Source organism: Pleurodeles waltl, chromosome 8 (genome assembly GCF_031143425.1).
Source record: "Pleurodeles waltl isolate 20211129_DDA chromosome 8, aPleWal1.hap1.20221129, whole genome shotgun sequence".
Taxonomy (NCBI): domain Eukaryota; kingdom Metazoa; phylum Chordata; class Amphibia; order Caudata; family Salamandridae; genus Pleurodeles; species Pleurodeles waltl.
In genome coordinates this window covers 1,542,211,783-1,542,236,213 of record NC_090447.1, presented here as the reverse complement: position 1 = coordinate 1,542,236,213, position 24,431 = coordinate 1,542,211,783, and the positions used below count along the sequence as shown (strand labels likewise).

Genomic DNA, 24,431 nt, shown 5'->3' with positions numbered 1-24,431 from the left:
CATTCCACCTCACTGCGGACATCTTACAGCATTGTACCACTGCACAGCAGAGATCCTACAGCACCGTTCCACCTCACTGCAGAGATCTTACAGCACGGTACCACCTGTAGGAGGCTGGACTGGCTTGTAGTGAGTACCAAGGGGTACTTGCACCTTGCACCAGGCCCAGTTATCCCTTATTAGTGTATAGGGTGTCTAGCAGCTTAGGCTGATAGATAATGGTAGCTTAGCAGAGCAGCTTAGGCTGAACTAGGAGACGTGTGAAGCTACTACAGTACCACTTAGTGTCATATGCACAATATCATAAGAAAACACAATACACAGTTATACTAAAAATAAAGGTACTTTATTTTTATGACAATATGCCAAAGTATCTTAGAGTGTACCCTCAGTGAGAGGATAGGAAATATACACAAGATATATATACACAATAGCAAAAATATGCAGTATAGTCTTAGAAAACAGTGCAAACAATGTATAGTTACAATAGGATGCAAGGGGGAAACATAGGGATAGGGGCAACACAAACCATATACTCCAAAAGTGGAATGGGAACCACGAATGGACCCCAAACCTATGTGACCTTGTAGAGGGTCGCTGGGACTATTAGAAAATAGTGAGAGTTAGAAAAATAACCCTCCCCAAGACCCTGAAAAGTGAGTGCAAAGTGCACCAAAGTTCCCCTAAGGACAAAATAGTCGTGTTAGAGGGAGAATGCAAGGAAAACACAAATCAGCAATGCAACAACGATGGATTCCTGTCTGAAGGTACCTGTGGAACAAGGGGACCAAGTCCAAAAGTCACAAGCAGCTCGGAGATGGGCAGATGCCCAAGAAATGCCAGCGGTTGGTGCAAAGAAGCTCTTACTAGGCTGAAGAACTGTGAATACTGCAGGAACGACAAGGGCTAGAGACTTCCCCTTTGGAGGATGGATTCCCCACGCCTTGGAGAGTCGTGCAGAAGTGTTTTCCCGCCGGATGGACGCCAACAAGCCTTGCTACACGCAAATCGTGCGTTTGGCGTTTTTGGACGCTGCTGGGGCCCAGGAGGGACCAGGAGGTCGCAAATTGGACCTGCAGAGAGAGGGGACGTCGAGCAAGACAAGGAGCCCTCACTGAAGCAGGTAGCACCCGGAGAAGTGCCAGAAACAGGCACTACGAGGATGCGTGAAACGGTGCTCGCCGAAGTTGCACAAAGGAGTCCCACGTCGCCGGAGACCAACTTAGAAAGTCGTGCAATGCAGGTTAGAGTGCCGTGGACCCCGGCTTGGCTGTGCACGAAGGATTTCCGCCGGAAGTGCACAGGGGCCGGAGAAGCTTGCAAAGTCGCGGTTCCCAGCAATGCAGCCCAGCGAGGTGAGGCAAGGACTTACCTCCACCAAACTTGGGCTGAAGAGTCACTGGACTGTGGGGGTCACTTGGACGGTGTCGCTGGATTCGAGGGACCTCGCTCGTCGTGCTGAGAGGAGACCCAAGGGACCGGTAATGCAGCTTTTTGGTGCCTGCGGTTGCAGGGGGAAGATTCCGTCGACCCACGGGAGATTTCTTCGGAGCTTCTGGTGCAGAGAGGAGGCAGACTACCCCCACAGCATGCACAAGCAGGAAAACAGTCGAGAAGGCGGCAGGATCAGCGTTACAGAGTTGCAGTAGTCGTCTTTGCTACTATGTTGCAGGTTTGCAGGCTTCCAGCGCGGTCAGCGGTCGATTCCTTATCAGAAGGTGAAGAGGGAGATGCAGAGGAACTCGGCTGAGCTCATGCATTCGTTATCTAAAGTTTCCCCAGAGACAGAGACCCTAAATAGCCAGAAAAGAGGGTTTGGCTACCTAGGAGAGAGGAAAGGCTACTAACACCTGAAGGAGCCTATCACAAGGAGTCTCTGACGTCACCTGGTGGCACTGGCCACTCAGAGCAGTCCAGTGTGCCAGCAGCACCTCTGTTTCCAAGATGGCAGAGGTCTGGAGCACACTGGAGGAGCTCTGGACACCTCCCAGGGGAGGTGCAGGTCAGGGGAGTGGTCACTCCCCTTTCCTTTGTCCAGTTTCGCGCCAGAGCAGGGGCTAAGGGGTCCCTGAACCGGTGTAGACTGGCTTATGCAGAATTGGGCACATCTGTGCCCAACAAAGCATTTCCAGAGGCTGGGGGAGGCTACTCCTCCCCTGCCTTCACACCATTTTCCAAAGGGAGAGGGTGTCACACCCTCTCTCAGAGGAAGTTCTTTGTTCTGCCATCCTGGGCCAGGCCTGGCTGGACCCCAGGAGGGCAGCTGCCTGTCTGAGGGGTTGGCAGCAGCAGCAGCTGCAGAGAAACCCCAGGAAGGGCAGTCTGGCAGTACCAGGGTCTGTGCTACAGACCACTGGGATCATGGAATTGTACCAACAATGCCAGGATGGCATAGAGGGGGCAATTCCATGATCATAGACATGTTACATGGCCATATTCGGAGTTACCATGGTGAAGCTACATATAGGTAGTGACCTATATGTAGTGCACGCGTGTAATGGTGTCCCCGCACTCACAAAGTTCAGTGAATTGGCTCTGAACAATGTGGGGGCACCTTGGCTAGTGCCAGGGTGCCCTCACACTAAGTAACTTTGCACCTAACCTTTACCAGGTAAAGGTTAGACATATAGGTGACTTATAAGTTACTTAAGTGCAGTGTAAAATGGCTGTGAAATAACGTGGACGTTATTTCACTCAGGCTGCAGTGGCAGGCCTGTGTAAGAATTGTCAGAGCTCCCTATGGGTGGCAAAAGAAATGCTGCAGCCCATAGGGATCTCCTGGAACCCCAATACCCTGGGTACCTCAGTACCATATACTAGGGAATTATAAGGGTGTTCCAGTAAGCCAATGTAAATTGGTAAAATTGGTCACTAGCCTGTTAGTGACAATTTAAAAGTAATGAGAGAGCATAACCACTGAGGTTCTGGTTAGCAGAGCCTCAGTGAGACAGTTAGGCACCACACAGGGAACATATACATGCACACCTATGAGCACTGGGGCCCTGTGTGACAGGGTCCCAGTGACACATACATATAGGCCACAAACTTATGAGCACTGGGGTCCTGACCAGCAGGATCCCAGTGACACATAACAAACATACTGAAAACATAGTGTTTTCACTATGAGCACTGAGGCCTGGCTATCAGGATCCCAGTGAGACAGTGAAAACAGTGACAAACACTCTGACATACACTCACAAACGGGCCAAAAGTGGGGGTAACAAGGCTAGAAAGAGGCTACCTTCTCACACCACCGCTCAGCAGAGATCTTACAGCACCGTTCCACCTCACTGCAGAGATCTTACAGCACGGTACCACTGCACACCAGAGATCCTACAGCACCGTTCCACCTCACTGCGGAGATCTTACAGCATGGTACCACCTCACTGCGGAGATCTTACAGCACCATTCCACCCCACTGCAGAGATGTTACAGCACGGTTCCACCTCACTGCAGAGATCTTACAGCATTGTACCACTGCACAGCAGAGATCCTACAGCACCGTTCCACCTCACTGTGGAGATCTTACAGCACGGTACCACTGCACACCAGAGATCCTACAGCATTGTACCACTGCACAGCAGAGATCCTACAGCACCGTTCCACCTCACTGTGGAGATCTTACAGCACGGTACCACTGCACAGCAGAGATCCTACAGCACCGTTCCACCTCACTGTGGAGATCTTACAGCACGGTACCACTGCACAGCAGAGATCCTACAGCACCGTTCCACCTCACTGTGGAGATCTTACAGCATTGTACCACTGCACAGCAGAGATCCTACAGCACCGTTCCACCTCACTGCAGAGATCTTACAGCACGGTACCACCGCTCAGCAGAGATCTTACAGCACCGTTCCACCTCACTGCAGAGATCTTACAGCACGGTACCACTGCACACCAGAGATCCTACAGCACCGTTCCACCTCACTGCGGAGATCTTACAGCATGGTACCACCTCACTGCGGAGATCTTACAGCACCATTCCACCCCACTGCAGAGATGTTACAGCACGGTTCCACCTCACTGCAGAGATCTTACAGCATTGTACCACTGCACAGCAGAGATCCTACAGCACCGTTCCACCTCACTGTGGAGATCTTACAGCACGGTACCACTGCACACCAGAGATCCTACAGCATTGTACCACTGCACAGCAGAGATCCTACAGCACCGTTCCACCTCACTGTGGAGATCTTACAGCACGGTACCACTGCACAGCAGAGATCCTACAGCACCGTTCCACCTCACTGTGGAGATCTTACAGCACGGTACCACTGCACAGCAGAGATCCTACAGCACCGTTCCACCTCACTGTGGAGATCTTACAGCATTGTACCACTGCACAGCAGAGATCCTACAGCACCGTTCCACCTCACTGCAGAGATCTTACAGCACGGTACCACCGCTCAGCAGAGATCTTACAGCACCATTCCACCTCACTGCGGAGATCTTACAGCACGGTACCACTGCACAGCAGAGATCCTACAGCACCGTTCCACCTCACTGTGGAGATCTTACAGCACGGTACCACTGCACAGCAGAGATCCTACAGCACCGTTCCACCTCACTGTGGAGATCTTACAGCACGGTACCACCGCTCAGCAGAGATCTTACAGCACCATTCCACCTCACTGCGGAGATCTTACAGCATGGTACCACCTCACTGCGGAGATCTTACAGCACGGTACCACCGCTCAGCAGAGATCCTACAGCACCGTTCCACCTCACTGCAGAGATCTTACAGCATTGTACCACTGCACAGCAGAGATCCTACAGCACCGTTTCACCTCACTGCAGAGATCTTACAGCACGGTACCACTGCACAGCAGAGATCTTATAGCACGGTACCACCGCACAGAAGAGATCTTACAGCACCATTCCACCTCACTGCGGACATCTTACAGCATTGTACCACCTCACTGTGGAGATCTTATAGCACGGTACCACAGCACAGCAGAGATCTTACAGTATTGTACCGCCTCACTGCGGAGATCTTATAGCACGGTACCACCGCACAGCAGAGATCTTACAGCACCATTCCACCCCACTGCAGAGATGTTACAGCACTGTACCACCCAACAGGAGAGATCTTACAAAAGCGTACCACAATCTAGAATTTTTGAAAAGATGAAAAAACATTTGTTCTCACCAGAACCAGTTTCAGTAGATCAGCAGCATGGACCTTCTCCTCTGGAGTCCTGGGGTCTTTGATGTTCATTGCATTCAATGCGTGATCCTTCTTCAGAACATGGTCAATATACTCCTAGGAGCAGAAAATGCAAACAAAGTGATTAATGCAGTGTCTCCTGCTCCATCTGTCTTCTCAGGTACACAAATCAAGAATAGAGAGTGATAGGAGCACAATATTCAGAATAAGGAGTAGTGGCAAAAGATTCAACTGTAAACTCTTAGTGTCAATGAATGATCTGTGGCAAAACCCTTGAACTCTGGTGCACTTGCTCCTCCTGTATGTAGGAGGCTGGACTGGCTTGTAGTGAGTACCAAGGGGTACTTGCACCTTGCACCAGGCCCAGTTATCCCTTATTAGTGTATAGGGTGTCTAGCAGCTTAGGCTGATAGATAATGGTAGCTTAGCAAAGCAGCTCAGGCTGAACTAGGAGACGTGTGAAGCTACTACAGTACCACTTAGTGTCATATGCACAATATCATAAGAAAACACAATACACAGTTATACTAAAAATAAAGGTACTTTATTTTTATGACAATATGCCAAAGTATCTTAGAGTGTACCCTCAGTGAGAGGATAGGAAATATACACAAGATATATATACACAATAGCAAAAATATGCAGTATAGTCTTAGAAAACAGTGCAAACAATGTATAGTTACAATAGGATGCAATGGGGAAACATAGGGATAGGGGCAACACAAACCCTATACTCCAGAAGTGGAATGCGAACCACGAATGGACCCCAAACCTATGTGACCTTGTAGAGGGTCGCTGGGACTATTAGAAAATAGTGAGAGTTAGCAAAATAACCCTCCCCAAGACCCTGAAAAGTGAGTGCAAAGTGCACTAAAGTTCCCCTAAGGACAAAATAGTCGTGTTAGAGGGAGAATGCAAGGAAAACACAAATCAGCAATGCAACAACGATGGATTCCTGTCTGAGGGTACCTGTGGAACAAGGGGACCAAGTCCAAAAGTCACAAGCAGCTCGGAGATGGGCAGATGCCCAAGAAATGCCAGCGGTTGGTGCAAAGAAGCTCTTACTAGGCTGAAGAACTGTGAATACTGCAGGAACGACAAGGGCTAGAGACTTCCCCTTTGGAGGATGGATCCGCCACGCCTTGGAGAGTCGTGCAGAAGTGTTTTCCCGCCGGATGGACGCCAACAAGCCTTGCTACACGCAAATCGTGCGTTTGGCGTTTTTGGACGCTGCTGGGGCCCAGGAGGGACCAGGAGGTCGCAGATTGGACCTGCAGAGAGAGGGGACGTCGAGCAAGACAAAGAGCCCTCACTGAAGCAGGTAGCACCCGGAGAAGTGCCAGAAACAGGCACTACGAGGATGCGTGAAACGGTGCTCGCTGAAGTTGCACAAAGGAGTCCCACGTCGCCGGAGACCAACTTAGAAAGTCGTGCAATGCAGGATAGAGTGCCGTGGACCCAGGCTTGGCTGTGCACGAAGGATTTCCGCCGGAAGTGCACAGGGGCCGGAGTAGCTTGCAAAGTCGCGGTTCCCAGCAATGCAGCCCAGCGAGGTGAGGCAAGGACTTACCTCCACCAAACTTGGGCTGAAGAGTCACTGGACTGTGGGGGTCACTTGGACGGTGTCGCTGGATTCGAGGGACCTCGCTCGTCGTGCTGAAAGGAGACCCAAGGGACCGGTAATGCAGCTTTTTGGTGCCTGCGGTTGCAGGGGGAAGATTCCGTCGACCCACGGGAGATTTCTTCGGAGCTTCTGGTGCAGAGAGGAGGCAGGCTATCCCCACAGCATGCACAAGCAGGAAAACAGTCGAGAAGGCGGCAGGATCAGCGTTACAGAGTTGCAGTAGTCGTCTTTGCTACTATGTTGCAGGTTTGCAGGCTTCCAGCGCGGTCAGCGGTCGATTCCTTATCAGAAGGTGAAGAGAGAGATGCAGAGGAACTCGGCTGAGCTCATGCATTCGTTATCTAAAGTTTCCCCAGAGACAGAGACCCTAAATAGCCAGAAAAGAGGGTTTGGCTACCTAGGAGAGAGGAAAGGCTACTAACACCTGAAGGAGCCTATCAGCAGGAGTCTCTGACGTCACCTGGTGGCACTGGCCACTCAGAGCAGTCCAGTGTGCCAGCAGCACCTCTGTTTCCAAGATGGCAGAGGTCTGGAGCACACTGGAGGTGCAGGTCAGGGGAGTGGTCACTCCCCTTTCCTTTGTCCAGTTTCGCGCCAGAGCAGGGGCTAAGGGGTCCCTGAACCGGTGTAGACTGGCTTATGCAGAATTGGCCACATCTGTGCCCAACAAAGCATTTCCAGAGGCTGGGGGAGGCTACTCCTCCCCTGCCTTCACACCATTTTCCAAAGGGAGAGGGTGTCACACCCTCTCTCAGAGGAAGTTCTTTGTTCTGCCATCCTGGGCCAGGCCTGGCTGGACCCCAGGAGGGCAGCTGCCTGTCTGAGGGGTTGGCAGCAGCAGCAGCTGCAGTGAAACCCCAGGAAGGGCAGTTTGGCAGTACCAGGGTCTGTGCTACAGACCACTGGGATCATGGGATTGTGCCAACTATGCCAGGATGGTATAGAGGGGGCAATTCCATGATCATAGACATGTTACATGGCCATATTCGGAGTTACCATGGTGAAGCTACATATAGGTAGTGACCTATATGTAGTGCACGCGTGTAATGGTGTCCCCGCACTCACAAAGTTCAGGGAATTGGCTCTGAACGATGTGGGGGCACCTTGGCTAGTGCCAGGGTGCCCTCACACTAAGTAACTTTGCACCTAACCTTTACCAGGTAAAGGTTAGACATATAGGTGACTTATAAGTTACTTAAGTGCAGTGTAAAATGGCTGTGAAATAACGTGGACGTTATTTCACTCAGGCTGCAGTGGCAGGCCTGTGTAAGAATTTTCAGAGCTCCCTATGGGTGGCAAAAGAATTGCTGCAGCCCATAGGGATCTCCTGGAACCCCAATACCCTGGGTACCTCAGTACCATATACTAGGGAATTATAAGGGTGTTCCAGTAAGCCAATGTGAATTGGTAAAAATGGTCACTAGCCTGTCAGTGACAATTTGAAAGTAATGAGAGAGCATAACCACTGAGGTTCTGGTTAGCAGAGCCTCAGTGAGACAGTTAGGCACCACACAGGGAACATATACATGCACACCTATGAGCACTGGGGCCCTGTGTGACAGGGTCCCAGTGACACATACATATAGGCCACAAACCTATGAGCACTGGGGTCCTGACCAGCAGGATCCCAGTGACACATAACAACCATACTGAAAACATAGGCCCTCATTCTGACCCTGGCGGTCTTTGACCGCCAGGGCGGAGGACCGCGGGAGCACCGCCGACAAGCCGGCGGTGCTTCAATGGGGATTCCGACCGCGGCGGTAAAGCCGCGGTCGGACCGGCACCACTGGCGGGGTCCCGCCAGTGTACCGCGGCCCCATTGAATCCTCCGCGGCGGCGCAGCTTGCTGCACCGCCACGGGGATTCTGACCCCCCCTACCGCCATCCAGATCCCGGCGGTCGGACCGCCGAGATCCGGATGGCGGTAGGGGGGGTCGCGGGGCCCCTGGGGGCCCCTGCAGTGCCCATGCCACTGGCATGGGCATTGCAGGGGCCCCCGTAAGAGGGCCCCTAAATGTATTTCACTGTCTGCTGCGCAGACAGTGAAATACGCGACGGGTGCAACTGCACCCGTCGCACAGCTTCCACTCCGCCGGCTCGATTCCGAGCCGGCTTCATCGTGGAAGCCTCTTTCCCGCTGGGCTGGCTGGCGGTCTGAAGGAGACCGCCCGCCAGCCCAGCGGGAAAGTCAGAATTACCGCCGCGGTCTTTCGACCGCGGAACGGTAACCTGACGGCGGGACTTTGGCGGGCGGCCTCCGCCGCCCGCCAAGGTCAGAATGAGGGCCATAGTGTTTTCACTATGAGCACTGAGGCCTGGCTATCAGGATCCCAGTGAGACAGTGAAAACAGTGACAAACACCCTGACATACACTCACAAACAGGCCAAAAGTGGGGGTAACAAGGCTAGAAAGAGGCTACCTTCTCACACAACCCCCCCCCAAACGAAGGACAATAAGGCTAACCTTGGCCAGTTGAGACTTTATTGTCTAAGTGGTGATAAGTAGAGAGTAGCTCTGCAATAGACTGGTTACTCCCTTTATCATCCACTATATGGTTACTTCCCTGTGGGGATGTAAACCACCCTGTTTGAAGTTTTTTAGCTAAGCAACAATGTGAAGATGTATTTTCAGAGTTTCTATCAGTAAGTTTTAGTTTAGAGCAGTGGGAATTGTCCACTGAACCTATTTGTAGTGATGGAAATGCCAGACAGGGATGCTGTCTCAGAAAAGCCATAGCTGGGCAAAAACTTTGTCCATCTGGCTGGAAAAGAGAACAGGGATGCTGTTTCTCTTGAGTTGGAGCAGGGCCGGGATGCTGTCCTATGAGCTCCACACTAGGGCAGGGATGCTGTCCTAAGTGTTGTGAGGTAGTGCAGGGTTTCTGCACTAAATTTTCTCTAGGAGGGTTGGAGGGATGCTCCATGTTATCTAAAATGGTGCTGTTTTTCTCACCAATGTTAGTTATCCCACAGAGAGGTACTTCCACCTCAGGGAGTCCAGCTTTGCCAGCTGATGATTCCCTTGGAACAGGTGCCACCCCAGGAGAGGTTTCTCCCACCACAGGAATAGTATCCTGAATGGTAGGGTGGTTAGGGGATACTGTGATACCCTTTTTACCTGTTGATGGAGAGGGATCCTGAGTTTTCAGGCCTTCTCTCCTTTGCTTTTTCATTTCACTTGAAATGAGAGGGAACAATTCCTCAGGGATGCCCAGCATGGCTGCATGGGCATAAAACTCTACATCAGCCCAACCTGAGGCCTCTAGGTCATTACCTAAGAGACAGTCTACAGGTAAGCTAGGTGATACCACCACCTGCTTAGGGCCAGTAACTCCACCCCAACTAAACTGAATTATAGCTAAGGGAAGAAACTTAGTGGAGTTATGGACATCAATAATCTTATACTGTTGTCCAATGATGTGTTGTTCAGGAGGCACTAGGTTTTCAGTCACCAAAGTGAAACTGGCACCTGTGTCCCTGTAGGCCAAGGCCTCAACACCATTTATTGAAACTGTCTGCCTGTACTTATCCATTGTAAGGGGACAAGCAGCCAGTGTGGCAAGGCCAATGCCACTAGGTGTGACAGAAACTGTCTTGGGACTGATGACATCAGTTTTCACTATGGACCCATAAGTGAACCCAACTACACCCTTTGCTTGACTGTTGCCAGCAGTCCCACCACTAGTACCACTACTGCTAGGGGCACTAGAGCTTGATGTATTAGTGGTGGTAGGCTCAGGGGGTTTACCTGGACAGGACTTATCCCCTGGCCTATGGCCTCTGTTTTTACACACAAAGCACCAAGGCTTTTTAATGTGTGCAGGTTGGGAAGAAGAGGAAGAATTTGTTTTATCCCCACCCTCTGAAGAGTGTTTAAGATTTGAAGTAGGATCTTTGGTTTTACCCTTATCCCCATGCTTATCTTGAGATTTTTCACCATCTTTCTTCTTATTGCCATCTTTGTCACCCCCTGTATGAACTTTTCTGTTCACCCTTGTTCTGACCCATTTGTCTGCCTTCTTTCCCAATTCTTGGGGAGAGGTCAGATCAGAGTCTACCAGGTACTGGTGCAACAAATCAGACACACAATTATTAAGTATATGCTCTCTCAGGATTGTGTTATACAGGCTTTCATAATCAGTAACTTTACTGCCATGTAACCACCCCTCCAAGGCCTTCACTGCCTGGTCAATGAAATCAACCCAGTCTTGTGAAGACTCCTTTTTGGTCTCTCTGAACTTTATCCTGTACTGTTCAGTGGTTAAGCCATAACCATCCAGGAGTGCATTCTTAAGAACTGTAAAATTATTGGCATCATTTTCTTTCACAGTAAGGAGCCTATCCCTACCTTTTCCACTAAATGATAGCCATAGGATAGCAGCCCACTGCTTTTGAGGGACATCCTGTACAGCACATGCCCTCTCAAGTGCAGCAAACCACTTGTTAATGTCATCCCCCTCCTTGTAAGGGGGAACTATCTTGTGCAGATTCCTGGAATCATGCTCTTTTGCAGGATGACTATGGGGAATACTGCTGCTGCCACCATGGGTATCTAAACCCAACTTCTGTCTTTCCTTCTCTAATTCTAAAGACTGTCTATCTAAATCCAGCTGTTGCTTCTTGAGCTTCAGTCTGGTTTGTTCCACTCTCAATCTATTGAGCTCCCTTTCTAACAATCTGTCATCAGGGTGGGTGGGAGGGACATTTCTAGATACAGAGGTATGATGGGAATGAACAGAAGGAGACCTGTCCCTTACAGAGGGCACCCTAACAGCTTGGCTACCAGTATAATGTGAGAGCACACCATTAGTATGGTGTGATTCAACCTCTGTACCAACTATGCTAGACTGTCTAGTAATGGGCAGGCTGAGAAGTTTCTTTCCTGAACCTTTTCCTGGGGGAGTCCCTGGATCAGATTGAGAACCATTAGCTACTTTTTCTACAGATTGGGCACTTATGGCCTTATCCTGTACTCTAAGCATATTAATTAACAGTTCTAAGGAAGGATTCTTCCCTACACTCAAACCTCTCTCTATGCAGAGACTCCTTGCTCCTTTCCAGCTAAGGTGATCATATGCAAGTTTGGACAGTTCAACATTTTGGCCTGTGCCAGACATTTTTTTGAGAGAGTTAAAGTGATAGAAAAAGAGAAAAAAGTTTTCAGAACTTTTTGGAAAGACAGAAAAAAAACTTTTAAAACTTTTAAGAACTTTTTGAAAGTTTAGAAGTACTTTTCAGCACTTAGAAAAGAGTGAAAAGAGGAAATGCAAAACTTTTTGGCTATGTGTATATACACTGACCTTGTTTTGTATATTTTTCTCTTATGAAAAGTACAATGACAAGAGTGGTAAGTAGTCTCAAGCACTTATCCCACCGCTGCACAACCAATGTAGGAGGCTGGACTGGCTTGTAGTGAGTACCAAGGGGTACTTGCACCTTGCACCAGGCCCAGTTATCCCTTATTAGTGTATAGGGTGTCTAGCAGCTTAGGCTGATAGATAATGGTAGCTTAGCAAAGCAGCTCAGGCTGAACTAGGAGACGTGTGAAGCTACTACAGTACCACTTAGTGTCATATGCACAATATCATAAGAAAACACAATACACAGTTATACTAAAAATAAAGGTACTTTATTTTTATGACAATATGCCAAAGTATCTTAGAGTGTACCCTCAGTGAGAGGATAGGAAATATACACAAGATATATATACACAATAGCAAAAATATGCAGTATAGTCTTAGAAAACAGTGCAAACAATGTATAGTTACAATAGGATGCAATGGGGAAACATAGGGATAGGGGCAACACAAACCCTATACTCCAGAAGTGGAATGCGAACCACGAATGGACCCCAAACCTATGTGACCTTGTAGAGGGTCGCTGGGACTATTAGAAAATAGTGAGAGTTAGCAAAATAACCCTCCCCAAGACCCTGAAAAGTGAGTGCAAAGTGCACTAAAGTTCCCCTAAGGACAAAATAGTCGTGTTAGAGGGAGAATGCAAGGAAAACACAAATCAGCAATGCAACAACGATGGATTCCTGTCTGAGGGTACCTGTGGAACAAGGGGACCAAGTCCAAAAGTCACAAGCAGCTCGGAGATGGGCAGATGCCCAAGAAATGCCAGCGGTTGGTGCAAAGAAGCTCTTACTAGGCTGAAGAACTGTGAATACTGCAGGAACGACAAGGGCTAGAGACTTCCCCTTTGGAGGATGGATCCCCCACGCCTTGGAGAGTCGTGCAGAAGTGTTTTCCCGCCGGATGGACGCCAACAAGCCTTGCTACACGCAAATCGTGCGTTTGGCGTTTTTGGACGCTGCTGGGGCCCAGGAGGGACCAGGAGGTCGCAAATTGGACCTGCAGAGAGAGGGGACGTCGAGCAAGACAAAGAGCCCTCACTGAAGCAGGTAGCACCCGGAGAAGTGCCAGAAACAGGCACTACGAGGATGCGTGAAACGGTGCTCGCTGAAGTTGCACAAAGGAGTCCCACGTCGCCGGAGACCAACTTAGAAAGTCGTGCAATGCAGGTTAGAGTGCCGTGGACCCAGGCTTGGCTGTGCACGAAGGATTTCCGCCGGAAGTGCACAGGGGCCGGAGTAGCTTGCAAAGTCGCGGTTCCCAGCAATGCAGCCCAGCGAGGTGAGGCAAGGACTTACCTCCACCAAACTTGGGCTGAAGAGTCACTGGACTGTGGGGGTCACTTGGACGGTGTCGCTGGATTCGAGGGACCTCGCTCGTCGTGCTGAAAGGAGACCCAAGGGACCGGTAATGCAGCTTTTTGGTGCCTGCGGTTGCAGGGGGAAGATTCCGTCGACCCACGGGAGATTTCTTCGGAGCTTCTGGTGCAGAGAGGAGGCAGGCTACCCCCACAGCATGCACAAGCAGGAAAACAGTCGAGAAGGCGGCAGGATCAGCGTTACAGAGTTGCAGTAGTCGTCTTTGCTAATATGTTGCAGGTTTGCAGGCTTCCAGCGCGGTCAGCGGTCGATTCCTTATCAGAAGGTGAAGAGAGAGATGCAGAGGAACTCGGCTGAGCTCATGCATTCGTTATCTAAAGTTTCCCCAGAGACAGAGACCCTAAATAGCCAGAAAAGAGGGTTTGGCTACCTAGGAGAGAGGAAAGGCTACTAACACCTGAAGGAGCCTATCAGCAGGAGTCTCTGACGTCACCTGGTGGCACTGGCCACTCAGAGCAGTCCAGTGTGCCAGCAGCACCTCTGTTTCCAAGATGGCAGAGGTCTGGAGCACACTGGAGGAGCTCTGGACACCTCCCAGGGGAGGTGCAGGTCAGGGGAGTGGTCACTCCCCTTTCCTTTGTCCAGTTTCGCGCCAGAGCAGGGGCTAAGGGGTCCCTGAACCGGTGTAGACTGGCTTATGCAGAATTGGGCACATCTGTGCCCAACAAAGCATTTCCAGAGGCTGGGGGAGGCTACTCCTCCCCTGCCTTCACACCATTTTCCAAAGGGAGAGGGTGTCACACCCTCTCTCAGAGGAAGTTCTTTGTTCTGCCATCCTGGGCCAGGCCTGGCTGGACCCCAGGAGGGCAGCTGCCTGTCTGAGGGGTTGGCAGCAGCAGCAGCTGCAGTGAAACCCCAGGAAGGGCAGTTTGGCAGTACCAGGGTCTGTGCTACAGACCACTGGGATCATGGGATTGTGCCAACTATGCCAGGATGGTATAGAGGGGGCAATTCCATGATCATAGACATGTTACATGGCCATATTCGGAGTTACCATGGTGAAGCTACATATAGGTAGTGACCTATATGTAGTGCACGCGTGTAATGGTGTCCCCGCACTCACAAAGTTCAGGGAATTGGCTCTGAACGATGTGGGGGCACCTTGGCTAGTGCCAGGGTGCCCTCACACTAAGTAACTTTGCACCTAACCTTTACCAGGTAAAGGTTAGACATATAGGTGACTTATAAGTTACTTAAGTGCAGTGTAAAATGGCTGTGAAATAACGTGGACGTTATTTCACTCAGGCTGCAGTGGCAGGCCTGTGTAAGAATTTTCAGAGCTCCCTATGGGTGGCAAAAGAATTGCTGCAGCCCATAGGGATCTCCTGGAACCCCAATACCCTGGGTACCTCAGTACCATATACTAGGGAATTATAAGGGTGTTCCAGTAAGCCAATGTGAATTGGTAAAAATGGTCACTAGCCTGTCAGTGACAATTTGAAAGTAATGAGAGAGCATAACCACTGAGGTTCTGGTTAGCAGAGCCTCAGTGAGACAGTTAGGCACCACACAGGGAACATATACATGCACACCTATGAGCACTGGGGCCCTGTGTGACAGGGTCCCAGTGACACATACATATAGGCCACAAACCTATGAGCACTGGGGTCCTGACCAGCAGGATCCCAGTGACACATAACAACCATACTGAAAACATAGTGTTTTCACTATGAGCACTGAGGCCTGGCTATCAGGATCCCAGTGAGACAGTGAAAACAGTGACAAACACCCTGACATACACTCACAAACAGGCCAAAAGTGGGGGTAACAAGGCTAGAAAGAGGCTACCTTCTCACTCTGAGGAAATTCGATTCTTAATACGATCGTATCGACCCGCCATTTTGTGGCCCGCCGCCATTTTATGTTGCCTTCACTCAGGCAGCACAGCGAACGAAGTCCATTCTGCCTTTTCTGCTTATTCTGCAACATGGTGTTCAAAACAGCCTTCTGCCTCTATCTTTACAAGGCTGGTATTAAGGTCTGACCGAGTACACTAATCCCTGTCTGGTTTTCTAATCCTTGTTTCAACTATCTGTAGGCTCACACTATTCTCCGCCGATCTTATCTTATCGTCTGGCCTTCGCTGTCCTTTGCTAGTATTCTCTCATTTCACAACTGTCCTCCAAACGCACACAAACTTATCGCACCACATGCAACTTCGTTGTGGATCGGTTAATGAATTAGTTCAAGGGAGGGGTGACAAACACAGCTGGAGGGGAGGCAACCTTAAGTCACTTGATACTTTGTTTTCCAATTCCTTCTATTGGTGCTGTCTTGTTTTCCGACATTTCTATTGGCTCTGTTCTATCTTTACATTATTCTTACTGGCTCCTTTCTATGTGTTCTGGGAGTGTATGTAGTTAATAAATGGTTTTTATACGGTATATAAGATTGTGCGCCACAAAGTAAAGTGGCAGTCTCCTGAGACCATACCTTGTGTACTTCTTGGACAACTGTACTAGCTGCAGCTAATAAAATCTGATCTTTTACGCCTGACAGAGTGTCCCGTGTCTCTGTTAGTTGAGGCAGGTGAATCCAAGGAGATTTCAGGCGTACCCTGCGCCGCCAGGCCCATAAGGTTCTGGTTCTTCAACTGGCGCCCAACGTGGGGCGGCTTCAGCGGTACCGGTTCTGCCTGAAGGTCGTGAGGAACCCCGCAAGAAAATTCTGGAGGAATCGCGAGCCACGTCAAGCGACCCCTGTATGTCGAAGTGGTCCGAAGGTCTTTTTCAGCGCGGTTACTCCTTCCTGACGGCTACTGACGACTGCTGCCCTCACTGCCGCCCTGCCTTGGCCCTTTCTTTGATGATGTATGGTAAAGCGAGACGATAGACGGGCCTCTGTTGGTGTAAGAAGACATCCTTAGTTAAGTATTTGGTGGGTCGCGCCCACAAATTTTGGTCTTTGTTTTGTCCTTAGGTCCTTAGATTTGGCCATTGCAGTGGCCAAAGCCGAGGGGTAAGTGCATTTGTGCTGTGTAAACTGAAAGTTTTACCCCCTTGATGTTTGTGAACAGCCAGTAAAAATCGTGAGATGTCTGGTCTGACTAAGTTTGGAAAACTTTGTTGCTTTGGTTGTAATAGGGACTCCCAGCTTGAGGACTCCTGTCCGATTCCTTCGGTTGGAACTCCCACATATGAGCTCTATTCTAAACATGGTGTTGGTCCTATTGCCTTTAATAAGACATGGACCCGATATACAAAGAAAGATGGTGTTTTAAAATGGCCAGAAAATGGTAGTTTCGAAACTGATGTGCTAGATAATTTAGAAGCAACGTTATTTAAAAGAAAAGCCCGGCCGGCAATGTTTGACTCTTTTCGCCTTTGGCGTAAGGAAGCCAAACAGAGAGAAATTAAACAAGCGAAACGAGATAGGAAAACACAGGGAATGACGATTATACAGGCTGCTCAGCAATTCAAAGATGATGAAATAGATAATGCAATGGAAATTTCAGACAGACAGCATCGAATGACAATAGATAAATGCTATCCGACGTTGCCTATCTCTTCCCTTGATAAGAGAAAAGATTTTGAGGAAGATCCCTTAATGTCCCACTTATTGAAATTGCCTCCGCCCTATGTACAAGGTGCTAATGCACCCCCGATGTTACAGCCTGTTCAGCCGCCAGTTGTGCTTCCGCCTGCTCCAGCTTTTCCACATTTGCCTCCTCAAGTATTGCCTATGCCAGCTTTGCCTTTAACTCCTTTGCCTTCTGCTCCTTTGGCAATTCCTAATGCTCCTTTAGTTAATTCACCTAATACCTTGTCCCCTATCCTTATGTCAAATTCTCCATCTATGCGTAAGCAATTTGCAGATACTGTCTCTGGTCTCTTATCACCTTTCTTTGAAGCTTTAAATGTGTCTCCAGCTTTTTCTCGAAGACAGTCTCGTAGTCAATTCCCAGACTCCGAAGAGCGAGAAAAATTGGACTCACTTGCTTGTAGATGGATCAAGAAGGGTCCTCAATATAGTACGTCTGATATTATGTCCACCTTTCTGCAATGGAATGCACCTACGCAGAGATATGTTTTTAAAGTTATGTGCGATACTCTCGCTAAAGAATGGGAGGATATGAATTTGGGTTCGGTCCCACAGGATCTGTTAGATGTTCAGGCTGACTTTGACAAAGGACTTATTGTGGGTCCTAAGGTTGAAAACGCTGTCAGAACACTTATTTCTTTCAGATCCCTATTGTTCTCACAGACTTTTCCTGATTCTGATCCTTCAGTTAGGACAGCACTGAAAAACTATCCCATGAGAGAGGTTTCTCCAATATGGAAGGAAGAAGTTGCAGCAGCAGGTGCTAATCCAGCTATTCCTGCGCATTTTCAGCGCATATGGGTACATGTCCCCTGGAAAAGGTCTGAAGTTTTAGCACTTAAACAGTCACTACCAGATCCACGCAAAAATCCTGCTGGTTACTATAAAGAGTTGTCGCAAACAGTTGATGCATGTACTATGAATCTAGCAGATATTGACATGTTGATGGGAAATGTAGTTCCACAGACAATATGGGCTAAAATTCGTAGAGAGGATCACGCTCAAGAATTAGGCGGCGATTGGAACGCTATTATTGCCGCAGATAGAGGTCAAGTAGGTGGTGCAAAGCCCGACGCTTTGATCTCAGAACTCCCTGGTAGGATTATTACATTAATGAAAACAATGATGCCTGCTTTGAGAGTTAATTGGGATAAGCTAGCAGCATGTAAACAAAAGAAAGATGAAAGTGTTTCCGATTTCTTTACCCGATTCGAGGAGACATTCATTGATCACAGTGGTCAAGATATGGCTACAGAAGGGGGACAGCGATTATTTGTGGATAAGTTCGTATATAACTTGCTTCCTGAACTATCACACAAGCTAAAAGACTCCGAGAGTTCATGGGCAGTTTCTTCTTCCGCCCAGATATTGGCTACTGCACAATATTATGAAAATAGAGACAAAGAAGAAAGGGAAAAACAAGAGAAAAAGACGAAAGAATTAAAAACTAAAGTTCTCTTGCAACAGGCTTATCCTCCTCGTTATGTTCAGCCTCAGTTTCAACAGCCTCCGCAGTTTCAGAGGTTGTATCAAAAGCCTGAACCATTCATTCCAAGACCTTTGCTAGGTCCCAATCAATGTGCTTATTGTAGGGAGGAAGGTCATTTTAAGAACAGTTGTCCGGCATTGTTGCAGCGTAATGGAGCAACATCTGCTTCACGAGGTCGTGGTGGTTCTCAGTCAGCAAATAGAGGTAGAGGTCGAGGTGTGTTAACCCAAGAGCAGCGTTCTTTTGTTCCTCCAAATTCCGGAAATTACTTTGACCAGCAAAATGTTAGGTCTACACAGTATTACAGTGAGGATCAGTATATTGAAGGAGGGAATGAAAGTCTTCATTTTGAATAGGACAGCCATGGACAAAGTAAGGGGGTTACGTCAATTCCAGTGGATCAGAATGGACCTTATGTTAATGTCACTACAATGGGTGTTTCAGAGCTATTTCTTTTAGATACTGGTGCCATGAGAAGCTCTATCATTCATTCTAAACTCCCTGGCGCACCTTTGTCTGGCTTAACGAATGTATCTGTAGGATTTTCTGGCGCCCCTGTTCGCAATCCAGTTTCTTGCCCTTTGCCTGTTTCAATAGGCCCTTATGATTTAGAAGCTCCGCTTCTTCTGACGAATGGTTGTGGTGAAAATCTGTTGGGTTTAGATCTATTAAAAAGAATGCATGCTACGATATATTGTTCACCTTCTGGTGTATACCTCACTCTAGGACAGAAAATGACTAGTCCAATGTACTTATCAAAAGATCAATTCCCACCTGAATTGCTTTCTCTTCCCGAAACGCTTTGGGCTACGGGTCCGAATGACGTTGGTTGTCTTGAGATCCCACCTTATGTTGTTACTCTTAAGCCCAATGCTGAAATGCCACGTATTCCGCAATACAGAATCTCTACTGAAGGTGAGAAAGCACTTCTGGAAATTGTCCATGATTTGATTCAGAAGGGTGTGGTTGAGGAAACGAGAGGAAATACATGTAACAGTCCTGTTCTTCCGGTTTTTAAACGCACTGATCCTTCTCAGCCTCCTGTTTATCGTTTTGTAATTGATCTTCGGGAGGTAAACAAGATTGTCGTACCGCAGTTTCCTGTAGTCCCAGATATCACTGCTCTGTTGACGATGATACCTTCTACAGCGACTTGGTTTTCAGTTATTGATCTAAAGAATGCTTTCTTTAGTATTCCCATCGCCGAAGAGAGTAGAGATATTTTTGGTTTTTCCCTCGGAGGCCGAAGCTTCCGGTTTAAACGCGCACCTCAAGGTTATTGTGAAAGTCCCTCTATTTACAGTCAAGCTCTAAAATGTCATCTTGATGCCTTTTCCTTACCGTCCGGTGCCGCTCTCATTCAGTACATGGATGACTTATTAGTTGCCGCTGATTCAGAGGAGATTTGCAAAAACGTGACCGTTGCACTGTTGCGTCATTTGTTTGATCTGAATCACAAGGTTTCTCCTTCTAAATTACAATATGTCTGTCGCGAGGTGACTTATTTGGGTCATCTCTTGTCAAAGGAGGGACGACGATTGACCCCCGAACGAATTCAGGCAATTGCACAAATGTCAGTGCCATCCACACAAAGAGAGGTACGTGCTTTTTTGGGCATTACTTCTTATTGTAGACAGTGGATTCCGAGTTTCTCTTTATTGGCTAAACCGCTGTTGGCGCTAACTTTAAAAGATACGCCTCAGCCTCTTCCGTGGACTGACGAGTGTCAGAAGAGTTTTACTGATTTGCGTATTGCTTTGTGTTCTGCTCCTGTATTGGGTACTCCTGATTACAGTAAGCCCTTTACGCTCTATGTCCACGAAAGAGAGGGTTGTGCATTGTCAGTCTTAACGCAGCGTTTTTGAGATCAACAGCGACCATGCGCATATTTCTCAGCTACGTTAGATCCAGTAGCTAAAGCATTGCCTAGTTGTCTTAAGGCGACAGCGGCAGCAGCAATTTCTATTCGACAGTCTGCTGGAGTAGTGCTAGATAATACTCTCATTGTTATGGTGCCACATGCAGTGGATACTTTACTAAATAGGACAAAAACGCAGCATCTTACGAGTGCTCGGTTGTCCGGATATGAGCTGACGCTTTTGGCTAGTCACATACACATCAAACGATGTAATACCCTGAATCCAGCTACTTTGTTGCCTCTTCCAGAAGAGAGAGATGTCTCTGAACAGCATGATTGTTTTCTCCGTACTGAAGAAGAGACTAAGGGTAGAATTGACCTAAAAGACACGCCATTAGTGAATCCAGATGGAACACTATGGGTAGATGGTTCTTGTTTCAAGCTCCCGAATGGAGATACAGTTTCAGCCTACGCTATTACTACTTTGCATACGATTGTGGAGACAGCACGCATTAGACATAATTCAGCTCAGGCAGCTGAATTGATAGCCTTAACTAGAGCGTGTGTGTTATCCGAAGGAAAAAGAGTAAACGTGTACACTGATAGCCAATACGCTTTTGGTGTAGCGTTTAACTTTGGGCGCTTATGGAAGGAAAGAGGATTCTTTACTTCCCATGGTACTAAGATACAACATGGTCAATTAGTGACTGAACTTCTTGAGTCACTTACAATGCCTACTCAGATAGCGATCGTGAAGTGTAGTGCACACAAAAAGATTGTGGACGATGTTGGTCGAGGAAATGCATTTGCAGATGAGGTAGCGAAAAAGACAGCCAGAGACAACACAAGTCGAATGTATGTTGCAGGTCCCGCAAACTGCGTAAGAGAAAAGGGAATGTGTGAAGATACAGTAGAGAGTGTGAAATCAATTCAAGGAGAGGCTACGGAGAATGAGTTGAGAAAGTGGAAGGAAAGTACAGGAATGTTAGATGAGATGGGATGTTGGGTTGAATTATCAGAACATCAACGTTGGCTGTTACCAGATGCTTATGTACTACCTGTAGTTACTATGGCACATGGTCCAGCTCACCTAAGTGCAAAAGGAATATGTAAACTTCTGGCTCCAGTGTGGCAAAATGAGGACCCGATGTTGATTGACTACTTGCATGACCTTACAACTAAATTGCGTGTTCTTCATCAACAGGTTCAGAGTGCTCTACCAGAGGCTTCCACAGACCCAGGTCATTCCATCCGACCAGGTGACTGGGTCTGCACGAAAAATTTCCAACGACAGAGAAATTTGGAGCCCAGATGGAGAGAGCCACGCCTGGTTCTTTTGACCACAAGAACAGCAGTTAAAGTTGAAGGAAAGAAAAACTGGGTGCATGCCGTGCACTGCAAGAAAGTGCCTTTGCCCTTGCCTTTCGATCAGTGGGTCCGTAGAGGCATCAGTGACTCTGAAAGTGAGAAAGTTCCGCAATTTGTACCATTCAGTGATGCGCGTCTAATTGGAACACTTTCTGAGAAAGAGGACGACGACATCCTTCAAGAAGCAATACCATCGCATCGTCGCTTGAACACGACAAATCCAGGAACATTGTTTCAAAACCAGACTGCCTCTGGACAGGAACGCTATAATTTGAGACCAAGACCAAAGAACTTGTAAATTTCTCTCCTATGTAGTACTCTATCCCGGTTGCAGGGTCACGGTAGGAGTCTTAGTTACGACCTGAGTAAGTGGCAATAGGCCTGCAGGACCTCACAGTGTCATAGGACGGTAGATAATCGTGACTACAGTGATTGAGGAAGATTGCCGTGAGCATCCACTTAGAAAGATGGAGGCTACATTAGATAAAAGAGAAAGTAAAAATGTAAAGAATAATTGTAAAGAAATATGTAGTCGTTGTAGTATTGCTCTATGCGTCATTATATTGTCGTGTATTCTTTTGGCATCTGTAAACTGGATCATTATTACTCTGCAGCAAAAAGTTGTCTCTTCTCCTACCTCTACATCTTCTTCTACTATCTCTCCGCACCTATTTCACACTCTTCCCCAGCATGAACTCATCAGAAGAACTGAATACTTTAACAATTCCTTCGTCCAGTTGTTACATCAACATCAGTTAGTGATCAATACAACTGACTGTTGGGTGTGTGGACTCATACCACATACGGTAGAAAAAGGAATGCCATATTTAGTTCTTCCATTCTCCTATGAAGGTTCCGCTTGGGCTTATTTTGTCATTTTCAATAATGCATATCAAAGTAAAATTAAACAACCTGTCAGTTCACATAGTGTTGGTTCAAATTTCAGTCATAGTTTATTGATAAAGGGAATGGTAGCTATGGCTAAAATCATGGAAAAAAGTGAAGCTTCCATAGATGAAAGAAAAGCATATACTAATTGGAACATAACTAATTACATTTCCAGCCTCAATGATAAGGTTAAGCAAGGAAAATCTCCTCCGATACGGGTCATACCCCAACAAGGAAATTTCTGTCTGCAAATAAATGGTAGAACTCCAAACACCGGACAAAGAGAAAGTTTATGTTCCCATACATATGTTTATTCAGCCCTGAATTCACTGCCGTTAGTACCATCTCAAGGTACATACTTCGTTTGCCACGATAGGGCTTATACATGGTTGCCAGCTGATTTCTCTGGTACTTGTTATATAGCCTTTCTTCTTCCCCCTACATACACCGCTCCTGCGAACCATCATAAAAATAGATATGGCAGAGGGATTGTGGATTCGAAAGACACAGCAGGACAAGAGGGAGGAGATTTCCTCAAAGGATTTCTTCCCTTCTGGGGTCCAATGGCCAACAGCAGAAATATAAGGCAATTGGTTCGTGTCGTAGAAACCACCATAGACATCACTGTAGGAGCTTTAAGTAACATTACAGCTGAACTACAGGCTGATCGTCTTATGACCTTGCAGAACCGTGTTGCCTTAGACTTTGTTCTTGCGGACCGTGGTGGAGTATGCAAATTGATCGGATCAAGTTGCTGTATTTTCATACCTAATGACGCTCCAACAGTATACCAAGCTATCTCTAAGTTACACATAATCTCCGAGTCGATTCATCAGGACGAAGGAGATTGGTCCTTTTCAGAGTGGTTTTGGGGATTACTGTCCAAATGGGGTTGGAAGGTATTGACATTCTTTGGAGTAATTTTAGCTTTTATATTCTCTTGTTGTCTTTGTATGCACTGCGGTCCTGCCATCTGCAACCTATGTGCTACTGCATGTATTCCCAAACCCAAGTCACAAAGAGCAGAGAATATCAAAATGATGGTACAGCAACAGCTTGATGACCTCATGGCCATAAACATCGACTCAGATTAACATGAGTTTGTGTATCTTGCCTGAGTTCTGGCAAAAGGAGGGTCTGAGGAAATTCGATTTTTAATACGATCGTATCGACCCGCCATTTTGTGGCCCGCCGCCATTTTATGTTGCCTTCACTCAGGCAGCACAGCGAACGAAGTCCATTCTGCCTTTTCTGCTTATTCTGCAACATGGTGTTCAAAACAGCCTTCTGCCTCTATCTTTACAAGGCTGGTATTAAGGTCTGACCGAGTACACTAATCCCTGTCTGGTTTTCTAATCCTTGTTTCAACTATCTGTAGGCTCACACTATTCTCCGCCGATCTTATCTTATCGTCTGGCCTTCGCTGTCCTTTGCTAGTATTCTCTTATTTCACAACTGTCCTCCAAACGCACACAAACTTATCGCACCACATGCAACTTCGTTGTGGATCGGTTAATGAATTAGTTCAAGGGAGGGGTGACAAACACAGCTGGAGGGGAGGCAACCTTAAGTCACTTGATACTTTGTTTTCCAATTCCTTCTATTGGTGCTGTCTTGTTTTCCGACATTTCTATTGGCTCTGTTCTATCTTTACATTATTCTTACTGGCTCCTTTCTATGTGTTCTGGGAGTGTATGTAGTTAATAAATGGTTTTTATACGGTATATAAGATTGTGCGCCACAAAGTAAAGTGGC

At 47.7% G+C, this 24,431-nt stretch overlaps 1 protein-coding gene across 5 annotated transcripts in view; it reads right to left on the bottom strand.

Annotated features, from left to right (window-relative positions):
- The window catches only part of SPAG17 (sperm associated antigen 17), a 720,739-nt gene that overhangs the window by 157,113 nt on the left and 539,195 nt on the right, over window positions 1-24,431 (bottom strand). For all 5 annotated transcript variants that reach the window (XM_069203004.1, XM_069203006.1, XM_069203008.1 and 2 more), the window contains one exon: window positions 5,153-5,266. In XM_069203004.1, coding sequence (XP_069059105.1) covers window positions 5,153-5,266 — 114 coding nt within the window. The remainder of the gene's footprint in view (window positions 1-5,152; window positions 5,267-24,431) is intronic.